The sequence below is a fragment of the Bos javanicus genome, chromosome 9, assembly GCF_032452875.1.
Source record: "Bos javanicus breed banteng chromosome 9, ARS-OSU_banteng_1.0, whole genome shotgun sequence".
In the NCBI taxonomy this organism is placed as follows: domain Eukaryota; kingdom Metazoa; phylum Chordata; class Mammalia; order Artiodactyla; family Bovidae; genus Bos; species Bos javanicus.
Window position 1 is genome coordinate 96,373,894 of NC_083876.1, and position 14,762 is coordinate 96,388,655.

The following is a 14,762-nucleotide window of genomic DNA, read 5'->3' on the forward strand; positions in this document are numbered from 1 at the left end:
GCTTTTACTGAGCACATCTTACAAAGTAGACAGAGTGGTCCCTGACTCTTCCCCTCCCAAGTCGCCTCTCCCAGTTTACGTGGCCACCCCAATCTGCACGGCCCACCCAGTTCTTTTCCTCAGGAGTGCTGGGGCTCTCGGGAATCACCGCACCCAGAGCACGCCCCGAGGCCGCTGGGCAGCCCAGCCCAGCTCAGGGCCCAGGGAGGAAGCCGCAGGGGGCCGTGTGCACGAGCGTGCTGGGGAGATGTGAGCGCGTCTTCTTTCCACACTGCCACCTTCTTGCCTGACTTCTTCCTGTTTGCCTGCACAATAGGTGCTGCGTTCCAGGCGCACAGAAGGAGCTCAGACTCTAGAAGGTCAATAGCGTTGCCTTCTCTGTGCTTTTATTGTTCTTTTTTATTCCAACATTTCTTTCAGTTTACAGAGGTGGGATTCTACCCAGGGGTCAGCAAACTTTTTCCATAAAGGGCTGCTGTGCTGTGCTTAATCACTCAGTCATGTCTGACTCTTTGCAACCCCATGAACTGTAGCTCACCAGGGGATTCTCCAGGCAAGAATACTGGAGTGGGTTGCCATGCCCTCATCCAGAGGATCTTCCCAACCCAGGGATCAAACCCAGGTCTCCCACATTGCAGACAGATTCTTTACCACCTGAGCCACCAGGGAAGCCCATGAATACTGATGTGGGCAGCCTATCCCTTCTCCAGGGGATCTTCCGGACCCAGGAATTGAACTGGGGTCTCCTACATTGCAGGTGGATTCTTTACCAGCTGATCTATTAGGTAAACCCCATAAAGGGCTAGATAGCAAATATTTTAAGGTTTGTGCATCAGAGAATCTTTGCAGCAGCCACTTACTCTGCTGCAGTGGCTGCAAAGTTGCCTTAGACAAAATAGAAGTCAATGCGTGTGGCTGTGTGTCAATAAAACTTTATTTAAAAACAGGCAGCATGCTGGATTTGGTTTATGGACTGAAACTTGTGTCAACAGCAAGAGTTCTTAACTGAGTGAAGGATTGGTAAAAGCCTGTGAAAGTATATGCAAATTTTGGATATGCAGTTTTCTGGACAGAGGAACGTAGTTTCCTTTGGATGTCAAAGACATTTTGACCATTAACTTTAAAAAACATTGTTACAGAGAAGTGGCCTCTTCTGGGTCCCCATAGCATTTCATTTTGAAAATATTGTTTTTAATCTTTTATTTTGAAATAACTAGATTCACGGGAAATTTACAAAGGTAATCCAGAGAGATTCTGGGTCCCCTTACCTGGTGTTCCCCAATGGTTCCATCTCACATAATTATAGAAAATATCAAAACCGGGAAACTGACATTGGTGCTTTATGTGAGTATAGACCCATGTCACTTTATCACATGAGTAGATTTATGTACTTACGTAACCACTACTGTAACTACTGATCTGCTTCCCATCTCAGGAGTTTTTCCTTTCATGAGTGACCTTTGGAGACTGTCCTTTATCACTCAGCCTAGCACCCTTGAGATCCATTCAAGTTGTGTGTGTCTTGTTGATTTGTTCCTTTTTCTTGCTGAGGAGTGTTCCTTGGTATGAGGGACATTTTGATTATTTCCAGATTTTGTTTAATTAGAGACAAAAATGAGCAATTGTGTATGGCATTTTGTGTGGATGTATGTTTTCCTTTCTCTGGGATAAATACCCAGGAGGGCAATTGCCGAGTGATATTGTAAGTACATGTTTAGTTTTTAAAGAAACCATCAAACTCTTTCCCAGTTAATCATTTATTTTTAAAAACAGCATGAGCATGCCACAGATCAGCACATGAAAAAATAAAAATGCAAGACTTGCAGAAAAAGTAAAATCTTTCTAATCGTTTCTGTGCCCTGCCAGTCCCATTCCTCTCCCCCTAGATCATTAGTTAGATGCGCATCCTATGATTTCCACATCCTTATTCCAAAACTCACCTTAGCCCTCCACCATGAAGGTCTTTATATGGAGTAGCTATATGTCATTTTCACTCTTTTCCACTGATGAGTTGATATACCATAGCTTATTTAAGCATTCCTCACATACAAGGACTTTGGTTATTTCCAGTTTTTGCTCTCATCAACAAATGATGCGATGAATACCTCTGAGATGAATCTGTATACACTTTAGTGTTTCTCAAAAATAGACACTGAGTGGTGAAATTGTTGGGTCCAGATGTGCACATTTCTAATATGTGCATGGACATCGCCAAACTGCTTTCTGAAGACTAAACCAATCAACTCATGCGTGCCAGCAATGCACGAAAGTTCTTTCATGTCCTCATCCATACTTGATGTTTTCAATTTTTTAAATTACTTTTATTAATTAATCTGAAGAGTAAAAAATATTTCCTTATTATTTCCCAGCAGTGAAGATATATACGTTTATATATATATAATCTAACCATATTTTAAAGCTATTTCTATAAATAACTTTGTATTCTTAAACCATTTTTTTCCTATGGTCTGTGTAAAGGATTATCATTTCTTTATTGACTTTTAGTAGCTTTTTATTTATTTTGGGTATTCGCCCTTTAATATTTTATATGTGGCAAATATTTCCCCAAATCTGTCACTTATTCATTAAATTTACTTTTCGGGTGTGTTAAACATCTAGCCTCATTTAATTTAGCCTTGTCTTGTGTCATCACATCCATCAGTCAGTCATTTACTTTATGTCTCTTGGATTATGCTTTTGCCTAAGAAGTCCTCCTTATTTCAAATTATGGAAATATACTCATAATTTTTCTCATGTTGTTGTTCTGCTAACTGTTGGAGCTGATGCTAGATGTTCCAGCCAGCACATTAAATCTAGAATCTTGGGTCAGAGCACTCAGATCAGTAAATCTTACCTGACTCATTATTATGTTTCATCCTCCTGGGCCTTGTATCTTTATGATTCATTCCTAAACTTGGAGCCAGATTTCTGCTGATTTAAATGATAAAATCTTGACATTCTTTTTATGTGTAAGCTATTTCTTTCCTAGACAGACTTTTTGCTTCTCCCTTGAGATATTCTAGAACCTACTCTGGAAATATCTGGTCCAGAGGAGTACTGGCATCCCCTCTGAAGGTACCTATGTAAGATGAGGTCATTGGAAGTGTTTAAGCAAGTGAAGATTTGCTTGAACCTCTAAGACCTCGTCCTAGAGGCAGATTTTCATATAGCAGTACAACAGACTCCATTTGGTTATAGATCAGGGTTAATAGTGTCCAAACAGAAGTAAGGTTGACATGTATAGGCTTTGTGGTGAGAGCAGAAATGTTCGATTCTTGCCTTGTTATTGTCAAAGCAAACTAGAGCAGCTCTCTCTTCTTAATTTAGTGGAGTGTCTAGTTTCTTGACTTCAATGTAAATCATCTTTTCTTTGTTTTTTCCTGACCTGCAATAATAAAACAAAAAAGGAGAGAGGAGAAAGAGATTATGAGGAACTGAAAATCAAGATAAAGTGGATAATAGAAAAATGGAGCAACAAATGAGTATAAGCTTTGTCCAGGATCAGTCTTGCCAAGTGTTCCTTGTGGTGATGCTCAAAAAGAAAATGGAAAGAGCATCGTAAGCAGCTATTGTGGATGAAGTCACTCCTAAAATGCTCTCCCAGGAGTGGGACTGGCCCACATTCTTTATTCAAGGTGTCTCACTCCTCTCTGTAATAGAGAACACACTAAACATCTGAAATTAATTTTCTATCCCTTAGATGAATGCAAAATATAGACACTGTTAACATCTCTTCTGCAAATAGGACTTGAGAAACCATTTTTACCAAAGATTATTGACTTTTCAGTAAAAGTAAGGAGCAAATAAAAATTAATTTAAAAATTTTTTCAAATTGCAACTTTTCTTAGTCATCTTGTCTTTATGAATATGAGGATCTTGCTGATATTCATGTAAAAATGCTGCTTTCTTCACTTTGCTGTTCCCAGCCACACCCTCTTGGCATGTTTGTGTTTATAATACTGAAATCCAGGTTGGGGCTGCTCCTGGGTCCCCCAACTCCTCATAGAATGCCCCCCACCTGGAGGAGCTTAGTCTTGCCTCAGTCTCTGGATCCATCTGAGAAACAGAGAGGAGCAGAAGCTCGCCGTAATCCAGGTGGTTCTGGAGTCCTCTCAGACTCCAGATGCAGGGGCCCAAGCTCAACAACCAAGCTCCAAGGGCCTCCTTGTCAACAGTGGCAACAACAAAAATGATAGTTGCAGCAGCAACTACAGCAACAGCAGCAGCGACAACAGCAACAGCAATAGCAGTAACAACAACAACAGCAACAGAAGCAGCAACAACAGCAACAGCAGCAGCAGTAACAACAGGAACAACAGCAGTAACAACAACAATAGCAGCAACAAAAGCATCAGCAACAGCAGTAACAGCAACAGGAGCAACAACAACAGCAGCAACACCACCAACAGCAGCAACAGCAATAGCAGCAGTAGCAACAACAGCAGAAGTAGCAGCAACAGCAGCAGCAGCAACAACAGTAGCAGCAACAACAGCAATGGCAGCAACAAAAACAGCAGCAGCAAGAACAGCAACAGAAGCAACAACAGCAACAGTGGCAACAACAGCAGCAGGAGAAACAACAGCAGCAACAGCACCAACAACATCAGCAGCAGTAACAGCAACAACAACAGCAACAGCATCAACACCAATAGCAACAGCAACAGTAACAGAAACAACAGCAATAGCAGCAACATCAACAACAGCAGCAACAAGAGCAACAGCAATAGCAGCAACAGCAGCAGCAGCAGAAACAGAAGCAACAACAGCAACAACTACAGCAACAGCAGCAGGAACAGCAACAATAACAGCAATAGCAGTAACTACAGAAACAACAGCAACAACAGCAACAGCAATAGCAACAGCAGTAATGGTAACAACAGCAGCAGTAACAGCAGCAGAAATAGTAAGAGCAACAACAGCAGCAGCAAAAACTATTGTTGCTGCAACAACAACAATAGCAGCAAAAGCAGCAACAACAATAGCAGTAGCAACAGCAGCAGGAACAGCCAGGTTGCTGACAACTGAAGGCAGCCCTGCACAGGGCACCTTGCATGCCTCATCCTTCTCATGAGCTCAGCCCTCCGGGGTGAGGTGTGTCCATGAACCCTGGCCTTGGGCTGCCAGGATTAAAACCTTGGCTTTGCTACTTACTGACTTTGGGCAAATCTCTCTTTTTTATTCTGTCTTCAAATGGGGTTAATGATACTACCTACTGCCTACGGTTGTTGTGAGGATTAAATGGCTAGGCTTGCAGAGCACTAGACGAAAGCTCTTAGGACATGTAAGCTATTGCGGCTCAATTTTACAGGAAAGGAAACAGGCTGAAGGGGTGAAATAGGTGTATGTTAGTAAGTCAGAAGGCTCTGTGTACCTAGGATGGACTCAGGGACTGAATAATTTGAGTGGTGGTGGGGTTCGGGTCCTCCCTGGTCTTGCCCGTGCTCACTCAGTGCCTGGGACACTCTGTCTGGGTCGGCTCTCCACCACCTAGCGAGAAGCGTGCCTGACCCCAGGTGCCAGCTACGGCTGCCCCCTCTCCTGGGCGCCTCTGCCTCCTGCCAGCTGGCCCCGCCTCATCTTTCTCTGAATGGGAGCCTCCACCCGACTCGGCTTCAGTCTCCATCTTCTCACATGCTCCTCCTGTCACACTCTGAACCCTACTCATCTCTCTTCTGTCTTTGAAAGGTGAACTGGGTTACACAGTACAGAGGACAGAGAAGTGCAGATCTTCATAGATGTATTTGCAGATGGCATAGTTAGCAAGAACGTAAAATAACAATAGGAATAATATTGCGCAGTATCTCTTTAGCCTACTTTGAACCAGTCTGATAAAAATGGAAAATTCTTTCAAGTATAGGCATATGGGTATATCACTGAGCTGCACTTCCCTGTCTCAAAACCATTCAGCATATATTTAAAAATTTGATTTCCAATAAACCATCTGGGTACCTATTTTATTGTTTTGTAAAACAGCTATGAAAACTTCTATGAATAGTCTTGGTGGTTATTGAACATTTACTAACAGCCAGGCACTTTACATGCATTATCCGCCCACCAGGCTCCTCTGTCCATGTGATTTCCCAGGCAAGAATACTGGAGTGGGTTGCCATTTCCTTCTCCAGGGGATCTTCCCTACCCAGGGATCAAACCCACATGTCCTGTGTTGCATGTGGAATTTTTTTACCTGCTGAGCCATCAGGGAAGTCCCATTTAATCATTACAAAAAATTCAATGAATAGGAACTCTTGTTCCATTGACAGATGAAAAATTGAGCCCTAGTGGAGTGAAGATAACATGATAGGAAATATGAGGACCCATAGCCCAGCAGGACCCTATGAAGCCTTTCCAGAATAGACACCCACCCATGACCTCCACTTGCCTTTGTCTGTAGAAAAACTTTAGTCAAAGAATACATTCAATCAGAGAAGTGAGAAAATGCAGAAAAAAAAAACAGCCCACCAAGACAAAATAATACTCTAACCATTAAATAAAGTCAAGGACCTTTAGTTCCTCTTCAAGGGCCATAGATAATATTCCGAGCCGTGTCCTTTGAGCTGTTTTGCAGATACTGAAACCCCACCAGATGGAAGAAACTACCTATGCTGCCCCAAAACTCTAGACCTCAGACTGGTTGGAACCAGAAGGTTGATGATGCTGACTCCCAAGTACCTCACCACCAACCAGTCAGAAGAATGTCCATGAGATGGTCACACACCCCATAACCCCCTTCCCTCACCTTGTTTTATAAACTTTTCCTTGAGAATCTTCAGGAAGGTTGGGTCTTTTAAGCACTAGCTGCCCTGGACTCTTTGCTTGGCACCTGCAAAAAAAGCTATTCTTTTCAACTTTACCCCAAAACTCTGTCTCTGAGATTGAATTCAGAGTCAGTGCACAGAGGCTGGGTTCTGGCATCAGACCAGGCCTGTTCCTCACCATCACATGTTGCTGCCTTGCCGACACTGGAACTGGCAGGGGAAAACCTAGGGGCACCCCACACAGGGGCGCTGTGGAAGGAGCTCTACATTTATTCCACAAATATTTGGTGAGCGCCTGCTCTTTGTGCGCAGGGATTATGCTTAGCTCTAGGGACACGACCATAAATGATGTAGAATTTCTGTCCTCCAGGAGCAGCACTCACGTGCACGGGAAGATGCATTGGACAAGGTCTGTGGGGGTTGGTTGATCAAGATCAAAGCTCTCAAACTCAAAGGTCCACACTCACCAGACGGAAAACAAGTGTCCTAGGCACCAAGCGTAGGGAAGGCAGGCCTGTGGCTGGCTCCCCAGGCATGCCCTTCAAAGAGCAGAGCTGTCACCACTCAGCTCCTCCAAACTGTCAACAGGAGGAAACTGCCTGCTCAATTCTGTTACCCAATTCTCTGATTAAAAAAAAAAAAAAAAAAACAGATTCTGGAAATTCAGTTTATGTGGAATTTCCCACTTAAAAAAATTATGTGGGCCAGGCAAAGCTCTTGAGACCCCGGTGTCCCATAAACTGCTAGGGTATGACCTCTGGCTGAATTCAAAGCCTCTTCCAAGTTCTAGGAAAAGCATCAGACCACTGTAACTCTTCTGCTGTGACCTTTGCCCAAGTACTGAATATGTGAAATGTGAAGGGTTTGTAGCATGGGTACAATTCAGCTCAATTCATGGCGCCAGTGGGCCGAAAATGGACTACGGATAAAACAAACAGTTATAGCTAAGCATGTCACATAAACAGATTCATGGGGGAGTGTGTCATATATGTTTCTCTGTATGTAGATTTTTAAAAAATTCTTCTATCTATTTATTTTTGATTGCACTGGGTCTTTGTTGCTGTGCTTGGGCTTTCTCTACTCGCGGCCAGCAACGGCAGCTCTCTAGTTGCGGTACACGGGACTTCTCACTGAGGCGGCTTCTCTTGTGGAGCACAGGCTCTAGGCCCATGGGCTTCAGTAGGTGCTCCATGCAGGCTTCGGTGGTTGCGGTTTCCTGGCTCTCGGGCCTGGGGGCTTCCGTAGTCGTGGGACATGGGCTCCGTAGTTGCGGCTCATTGGCCCTAGAGTGTGCATCTTCGGTAGCTACGGCCCACAGGCTTAGTTGCTCTGTGGCAAGTGGAATCCTCCTGGACCAGGGATTGAACTTGTGTCCCTTGCATTGGCTGTACCAACCGAAAGGGAAGTCTCTATTTTTGATTTTTAAGGTTACTTTTAAAATAGAATTGTATGTGTTCAGAGAGTGCAAAAAGTATGCACTGAAGAGTCTCCCTTCCACTTACATCCCATAGCCATTTAATTCCATAGACGATCAATGTTATGCATGTTCTTCCAAAGATAAATTGTATATATAATTTATATATATGTTTAATATATATTTAAGTTTCATATACATGTATTTTGCTCTTTGTACACAAATGATTATATACCTTTCTATGTTTTGTTTTTTTTCCCCATTAATAATACATCTGGGAGAATTTCCATATCAGTATATATATATCAAGGTGCTTCATTCTTTTTAATAACCATGGAGTGTTTTACTGAATGACCTACCATAGTTTACCTAACTGGTCTCCCAATCGATCGACATTTGTGTTACTCTCACTCTTTTGATACATAAAAATTGCTTTAATGAATAATCCTGTACAAACACCATTTTACACATATAAATTTCTACAAGTATGGAATTGCTGTATACAAAAGTACACACATATACAATTTTGATACTATTGTCATACTGCCCATCAGAAATGTTTTAAGGACACTGCCTGTCTCTCCACATCTTTTACCAGCACAGTACAGTTGATCCTTGAACAACACAAGTTTGAACTGCATGTGTCCACTTACGTGTGGATTTTTTTCTATAAAAAAGTTGAAAACTTTTTGGCAATTTGTGACAATTTGAAAAACTCTCAGATGAAACATGTAGCCTAGAAATTTTGAAAAAACTAAGAAAAAGTTAAGTACATCATGAATGCATAAAGTATATGCAGACATTAGTCTGGGCTTCCCTGCTGGCTCCGTAGTAAAGAATTCCCCTGCAGGGCAGGAGATGGAGGAGATGCTGGTTCGATCCCTAGGTCAGGAAGATGCCCTGGAGGAGGGCATGGCAACCCACTCCAGTATTCCTGCCTGGAGAATCACATGGACAGAGGAGTCTGGAGAGATACAGTCTATAGGGTTGCAAGGAGTCAGACATGGCTGAGGCGACTGAGCACGCATGCACGCACAAACTTTAGTCTACCCCTACATAGGCATAAGGTGAGTGATATTTAATACAAAATTAATAATGTATTCATTTTCTTATTGTTTTATAATTTTGCTTTCAAAGAATTACATTATCTTACATTATGCCTCTCTTGATCATACTGGAGAACCTGCCTACCATCACAGGTAAGTGGTTTTTTTAAAAAAATGTAACAAATGTTTCCAATGCTGTATTATGAATATGACTGTAATACTGTATGGCACAAAAATTTCATATCAATGCATTCATTCGTGTATAGGCTAGGCTGCTGTGAGCAGTGGAGGGCGATAGCATCAGTCAATTACAGCAGGCAGCCTTACAGCAACCACACAGACACCGCTCTAGTATCAGTGCATGAGTCATACATGGTGGCCGTGATTCAGTCACTAAGTCGTGTCTGACTCGCAACCCTGCCAGACTCCTCTGTCGATAGGAATTCCCTGGCAAGAGTACTGGAGGAAATACTGCCATTTCCTCCTCCAGGGGATCTTCCCGACCCAGGGATCACACCTGTGTCTCCTGCATTGGCAGGTGGATTTTTTTTTTTTTTTTTAACCACTGAGCCACCTGGGAAGCCCATGAATCACCATATCTGTAAATAAATATGGATTTCTTTTTTATATTATCTTTTCATTTTTGATGTCACTTGTTATTAATTTAATACACGTAAAATCTACCACGTTTCCTTTTTAATTTTATTTATTTAGTTTTGGCTATGCTGGGTCTTCACTGCTGCGTGGGCTTTGCTCTAGTTTTGGTGAGCAGGGACTACTCTTCATGGTGGCATGCGGGCTTCTCATTGCGGTGACTTCTCTCGTTGGGGAGCACGGGCTCTAGGGCGTGCAGGCTTCAGTATTTGTGGCACGTGGGCTCAGAAGTTGTGGTTCCCAGGCTCTAGAGCACAGGCTCAATAGTTGTGGTGCATGGGCTTAGCGGCCTGTGGCCTGTGGGATCTTCCCGGATCAGGGATTGAACCCATGTTTCCTGCATTGGCAGGCCAATTCTTTACCACTGAGCCATCAGAGAAGTTCTACAGTGGTTTGTATCATATAGGAACATGTTCATGTAGGTGCTGATAGATGATTTGTCTTATAAACAGATGATGTAAATTTATAAATTTACAGTATTGATAAACAAGGTGTGTGAGTGCTAAGCTGCTTCAGTCGTATCTGACTCTGTGTGACCCTATGGACTGTATCCTGCCAGGCTCCTCTGTCCATGGGATTCTCCAGGCAAGCATATCGGAGTGGGTTGCTATGCCCTCCTCCAGGGGATCCTCCAGACCCGGGGATCGAACCTGCATCTCTCATGTCTCCTGCATTGGCAGGCAGGTTCTTTACCACTAGTGCTACCTAAGAAGCCTGAAAAACACGGTATAGTACTGTAAATGTATTTTATTTTCCTTACAATTTTCTTAATAACATTTTCTTTTCTATAGATTACTGTAGGAACACACTATATGATACATACAACATACGAAATATATCTGAACTGCCCTATGTGATTCATAAGCTTCTGATTATTAGCAGCTGGGGCTTCCCTTATAGCTCAGTTGGTAAAGAATCTGCCTGCAGTGCAGGAAACCAGGGTTTGATCCCTGGGTCGGGAAGATCCTCTGGAGAAGGAAATGGCAACCCGCTCCAGTATTCTTGCCTGGAAAATCTCATGGACAGAAGAGCCTGGTAGGCTGCAGTCCATGGGGTTGCAAAGAGTCGGGTACGACTGGGTGACTAACACTTACTTACTTACTTATTAGCGATTAAGTTTTGGGGGAATTGAAAGTAAGTGGATTTTGATTGCATAGGAGGTTGACACCCCTCACTCCTGTGCTGTTCAAGGGTCCACTGGATGTTTTCAAGCAGTTTGATCTTTGACAATCCCAGGGGATAATAGTGCAGGGTAACTTTGCAATTCTCTTACTATGAAGGAGATTGGGCATATTAATATATTTTAGAGCTGTTTTTTCCTTCTTTTCACTAAATTATGTATTCAAGTCCTTTGTCCATTTTTTCCTACTGAGTGATTTTTCTTATGAATTTGTTAGTACTCTTTATACATTGGGAAAATTAGCCCTTTATGGAGGAGTAGACATTTTCTCTAAGTTTGCTTATCTTTTTTTAGCTTATGGAAGTTTTTCAACACAGTTTTAAATTTTTATGAAGGTGAACTTTTTTTTCCTAATGGGTCCTGGATATTTTTGGTCAAATTTTAAGTCTTCCTCACTGTGAAAGGGTAAAGGGCTTCTCCTATAATATCTTCATTCTCTTTTACTGTTTCTTTGTTGGTACATTTTAATCTTTGCTTTCATTTGAATTGATCTCAGTGTACAGTGGGAGGGACAGATTCACCATCATCTTTCTTTCCAGCCGGCTACAGCGTTTTCCCCAAACACGTATGGAATAGTTCATGAAGAAATCGCAACTCCCTACCTCTGCATGTTCTCAGCTTCTTCAATGGTCTCAGGCAAAGTCTTCCCTTTGGTTTCTGGGAGCAACAGCACTAATCCTCCAGCAATCAGGCCAACCACAGCTGAGAGCCAAACAGACAAAGATCACATTCAGGGTTGATGCGTGCCGCTTCTGTAATGAGAGCTCCCCTTGTTTCTTAAAAAAATGTTTTTGATGATTTCCTATACTTACAGATTCCTTTGCCATCTCAGACTGCCCTGTTCTCCATCATAAATATTTAGCCCGTTCCAAACTCCGCTGAATTACAATTCCTTATAGGGAAATGAAATACTTCGCATTTTGAGTCAAAGTTATTCTAGGCTAGAGAACATTGCCATGATATTAAGATACTTTAGAGTTAGAAAATAACTCTGAAAAAAAACAATGCTAAGAAAAGAAAGAATATAGCCCTGCCAATATAAAGCACGTAGTAATGAAAATGAGTTAGAAACTTGGATTGTTACCAGCAAATAAAAGTAATGAATCACATATTACTTCATAACGGCATTAAATGGTATAGCCAGGCTTTTTATTTTTATTTATTGTTGCTTTTTATTTTTTATTTTACTGAAGTATAGTTGATCTACAACATTGGGTTAATTTCAGGCATACAGCAAAGTGATTCACATATATATATTCTTTTTAATATATATAGCTTTTTAAATGTATACATTTATATATAGTCTTTTTATGTGTATATATAGTATCTTTATGTATATATGCATGTATTTTTTATGTATATCTATATATAGACTTTAAATGTATATAGATGTATGTATGTGTGTATAGACATAAAAAGACAATATATATCTATACAAATATATATACTTAAATATACATAAAAAGAATATATATACACACACAAATACATATATATACATAAAATATATATATATATATACGTGCATACACACACACACGTGCTGTGCCATGCTTAGTCACTCACTCGTGTCCAACTCTTTGTGATCCCATGGACTATAGCCCACCAGGCTCTTCTGTCCACGGGATTCTCCAGGCAATAATCCTGGAGTGGGTGGCCATGCCCTCCTCCAGGGGATCCTCCCAAACCAGGGGTTGAACCCAGGTCTCCCTCATTGCAGGCAGATTCTTTACCATCTGAGCCACCAGGGAAGCCCATGAATACTGGCGTGGGTAGCCTATCCCTTCTCCAGGGGTTCTTCCCGACCCAGGAATCAAACCAGGGTACATCTTTATATATTTTCTGTCATAGAATGCAAGAAGTAGGATGTGGGTTTTTTACTATTTAGGGGTTTCAAAAAAATGCCTGCTGGACTCCATTTTCTGCACCCTTAAAACTGAAATAGAAATACAGGCCTCCAGTGCGCAGTGGTTCAGGGCACCGGCTGTAGCTCTGGGCACCAGGGTGCTGACACCCCGAGCACTGGTCGTAGAGCCCCAAGAAGCTCTATGATCCCCCGATACTCCAGGCACCTCTGCAAAGTGTGGGATGATGTCTCCACCTCAAATGCTTGTTATGGGGCTGAAATGAGTTCATATTTGTTAGGTGCTTAGAAAAGTGCCTGGCCCGTGGCATGAACTTTTCCAATGTATTCATGTGTTGGTTTTCAAGCTTCTAGATGACCATTTCTGGATATTACTAGAGCACAGTTTGAACACTACTATCATGCATTGGAGAAGGAAATGGCAACCCACTCCAGTGTTCTTGCCTGGAGAATCCCAGGGACGGGGGAGCCGGGTGGGCTGCCGTCTCTGGGGTCGCACAGAGTCAGACACGACTGAAGCGACTTAGCAGCAGCAGCAGCAAGAAAAAGTGTAAAACTGCTTGTTTTGCTTCCTGCTAGCTATTAAAAGCTGGTGAGAGAAGGAAACTACCAGCAATATAAAATCAGGAATTGTCTTCTTCCCAGGTGGTTCTAGTGTTAAGGAACCTGCCTGCCAATGCAGGAGACACAAGAGACGCGGGTTCGATCCCTGGGTCAGGAAGATGCCCTGGAGAAAGGAATGGCTACCCATTTCAGTATTCTCACCTGGAGAATCCCCTGGACAGAGCAGCCTGGCAGGTTATGTATAGTTCATGGGGTCACAACGAGTTGGACACGACTGAGCCACTAACACTTTGCTTACTTCAAATTTGAAATGCAATTAAAATCCTTTATCTTTTTGATGGACAGGCAGGGCCCAAAGGAGGATCTAGGTCTGGGGAGTTCCTCTGGGTCTGGACTTCACATATTTTGTTGTTGTTGTTGTTGTTAAATGGTACTAAGAGAAACAAAATAGATACTAAGGAGTATCTATTTTCTACCCAGAAATATCCCTCAGACCCAGGGACCACTCACTGCCAACCTAGGGGAGTGGCCAAGGTTGGATTGTAAGGAAGAGACCAGAACGTGCTCCCAAGATGGAAAGGGGGTCCTGGGGTCAGGCCCCTTGGCCAGTTCTGGGGGAGGAAGGAGTCTGGGCCCGGGGCTCCCAGCCACTCTGCCTACCTTGGGATAGAGACCTCATGTTCTATCAACTTGGCCATCTTGTTGTTATTAAGGTGGAACATGGAAACATTCGTCAGGTCTCTTTCGAGGGTGAGTTCTCTCAGTGTTTTGGAGTTTTTGCTGATAGATCTACAGCAGTGGAAACTTCTGCCCTCACAAGTCCCTCGAGCAGAAGGAATGAGCAGAGACACTTGGGTGTGACAACACGCAGGATTGGGGGAAAGCCATTTGCTGTCCCCATGCTGTCATCTGAGACAGTCTTTACCTTCCTACCCCAGACTGGGTCTTGTATGCCCGTGGGGAAAGCATTCCATTTCTGTCAAATTAAAACAAAGACTTGGAAGGAGTCTTAAAGAAGACAGGAGTGGGTGCATGGAGACCCCAGGGCTGACACATTGAGAGGGTGAAGTTACGTGTGTGGATCTGGAGCCGTGTCTGCCGGGTGCCCAGGAGGGCACCTGTCCCTCTGTCTGCCACTGGGGGAAGAGGCAGTGGATACTGGGTGAACGGAACCTCCCAGGATCCCAGCCCCTCTCAGTCTGCAGACTTAGGGCTCAGGACGTGGTGCTGATTAGGTTAATCCCTCCTATTCTCTCCTGCGGCTGGTCGGGAGGGGTGCACTCAG

General features: G+C 42.9%; 1 protein-coding gene across 2 annotated transcripts in view; it reads right to left on the reverse strand.

Moving 5' to 3' along the window:
• Nucleotides 1–1,741: 1,741 nt before the first annotated feature.
• LOC133254261 (solute carrier family 22 member 2) overlaps nucleotides 1,742–14,762 on the reverse strand; it is a 32,562-nt gene continuing 19,541 nt past the window's right edge. For both annotated transcript variants that reach the window (XM_061428481.1, XM_061428480.1), the window contains 2 exons: nucleotides 11,652–11,751; nucleotides 1,742–3,385 (listed from right to left, as the gene is read on the reverse strand). In XM_061428481.1, coding sequence (XP_061284465.1) covers nucleotides 11,682–11,751 — 70 coding nt within the window. In that variant the 3' untranslated portion in view covers nucleotides 1,742–3,385; nucleotides 11,652–11,681. The remainder of the gene's footprint in view (nucleotides 3,386–11,651; nucleotides 11,752–14,762) is intronic.